The sequence below is a fragment of the Plasmodium relictum genome, assembly GCF_900005765.1.
Source record: "Plasmodium relictum strain SGS1 genome assembly, contig: PRELSG_00_v1_147, whole genome shotgun sequence".
NCBI classification, from domain to species: domain Eukaryota; phylum Apicomplexa; class Aconoidasida; order Haemosporida; family Plasmodiidae; genus Plasmodium; species Plasmodium relictum.
The window spans coordinates 1-1711 of NW_021628827.1; the positions used below are offsets into that span (position 1 = coordinate 1).

Sequence of the window (1711 nt, forward strand, 5' to 3'; positions counted from 1 at the left end):
ATTTTTAAGAGTATAAGTTAATTCTTTATTTAATTTGAAGAAAAGAAAAAAAAAAGAACGATAATTCCCATAAAAAAAAAAAAAAAAAAACTTTTTTTTTACTAGTGTCAGTACATGACTAATTTTTACATACACGACCAGTAACCTAGCTTAGTATGCTGAAAAAGGTTAGTAATATCTTTTATTAACCAAGAAAATAAAGATTAAAAATATAAAATATAAAAAAAAATATTACTTTATATTGTTCACATAATCATATAAATAAGATATAATTATCTAAAATAAGTACCATTAGAATAAATAAATTATTATAGGTTTCTATATATACTTTTTATTAAATGGATTTTTAAAATGCTCTAAAAGCAATTAAAAGATCAAAGAAGCAAATTTTCTTTGGATCCAAAAACTTCATCATATAACTCTAATTCTTCACTAGGTTTCACATAAAATGCCGATGCATCATACGGTCTCAAAGATAATTGTGATTCAATATGTGAATCCTCTAATAATTCTGATTCTTTATGTGATTCTTCATGAAATCCTGATCCTTCATCTGATTCCTCCTTTAATTTTGATTCTCCCAATACATTCCTATTTCTTCTTCTACCAAATAAATTACTTCCAAATGGTAATCTTCTAGGAAAATGCTATAATGCATATAAAAAACAAAAAATTATGAAATATATATTTATATATGAATATGTTTTAATTAAAATAAATGACTATAAGAAATTGAATAATGTGTATTTTTAGATAGTGTTCTTTACCATATAAATAATCATAAAGATAATTAAAAGTGCAAAAGCGATTAAAAGATATAGTGAAATATTAGAAAAATCAAAAGAATAGGTATGACAATAATAAAATATAGTATCATGAAGATCATCTGAATTGATATATGGGGAAAAAAAAGTGATATTATCACATATAGACCTAAATCTATTTGTACAGTGTTCAATTTTTTGAGATGCATTTACATACTGAAGAAATAAAATAATAATTGATACAATACAGCTCATGTATGATTTTTTATTTAATTTTTTTCCCAAATGAATTTTATGTAAAAACATCATAATTTTAGATAAATTAAAATAACATGAAATCTTCATAGTTTCGATTATTTCATTATTTAAAAAAATATCATTTGTATCCAGAACATCAGATGATATAGATTCAGATATAGGAAAAGCGGTTGCAATTTTAGTATCCTTATTATTATTTTTTTTCTTCACTTTACTTAAAGATTCTAATATTTCATCACTACTCAAAGCAATTGCAGATATATTATTTATATCTTTATTTGATATATCAATATTTTTTTGTGAATAAGCATCAATAGAAAATTCTTTTGATTTTGTATATGTATGTGAAGTACATAAATTTCTTTCAAATTCTGTCTCATTCCATTGATTAAAATTTTCTTTTTGTACTATTTTCATTGTTTTCTTATTTGTTGATATATTGCTTTTTCATTTAAATTATCTTAATGATTTTTACATATCATATATAGATGTATTATACACTATAATACGAACTATAAATTTATTCATTAAAAAAAAATTATCAGACTAAAACAATTTAAATTCTAAAAAAAAAAATTAACAGGATCGAAAAAATATGGATTTATATATATATTGATAAGTTTAAATTTTATTTCATATTATACAGGCATAAATAATTTCTGTCATAAGAAAATGGTTATATTTATGTT

At 21.1% G+C, this 1711-nt stretch overlaps 1 protein-coding gene across 1 annotated transcript; it reads right to left on the reverse strand.

Annotated features, from left to right (window-relative positions):
• Window positions 1-374: 374 nt before the first annotated feature.
• PRELSG_0015000 (hypothetical protein) lies at window positions 375-1439 on the reverse strand (the record flags this gene model as incomplete). The annotated part of the gene is made up of 2 exons (XM_028677779.1): window positions 375-647; window positions 768-1439. 2 exons carry the CDS (start codon window positions 1437-1439, stop codon window positions 375-377), a joined length of 945 nt encoding a protein of 314 aa, XP_028531351.1.
• Between the last annotated feature and the right edge of the window lie 272 nt (window positions 1440-1711).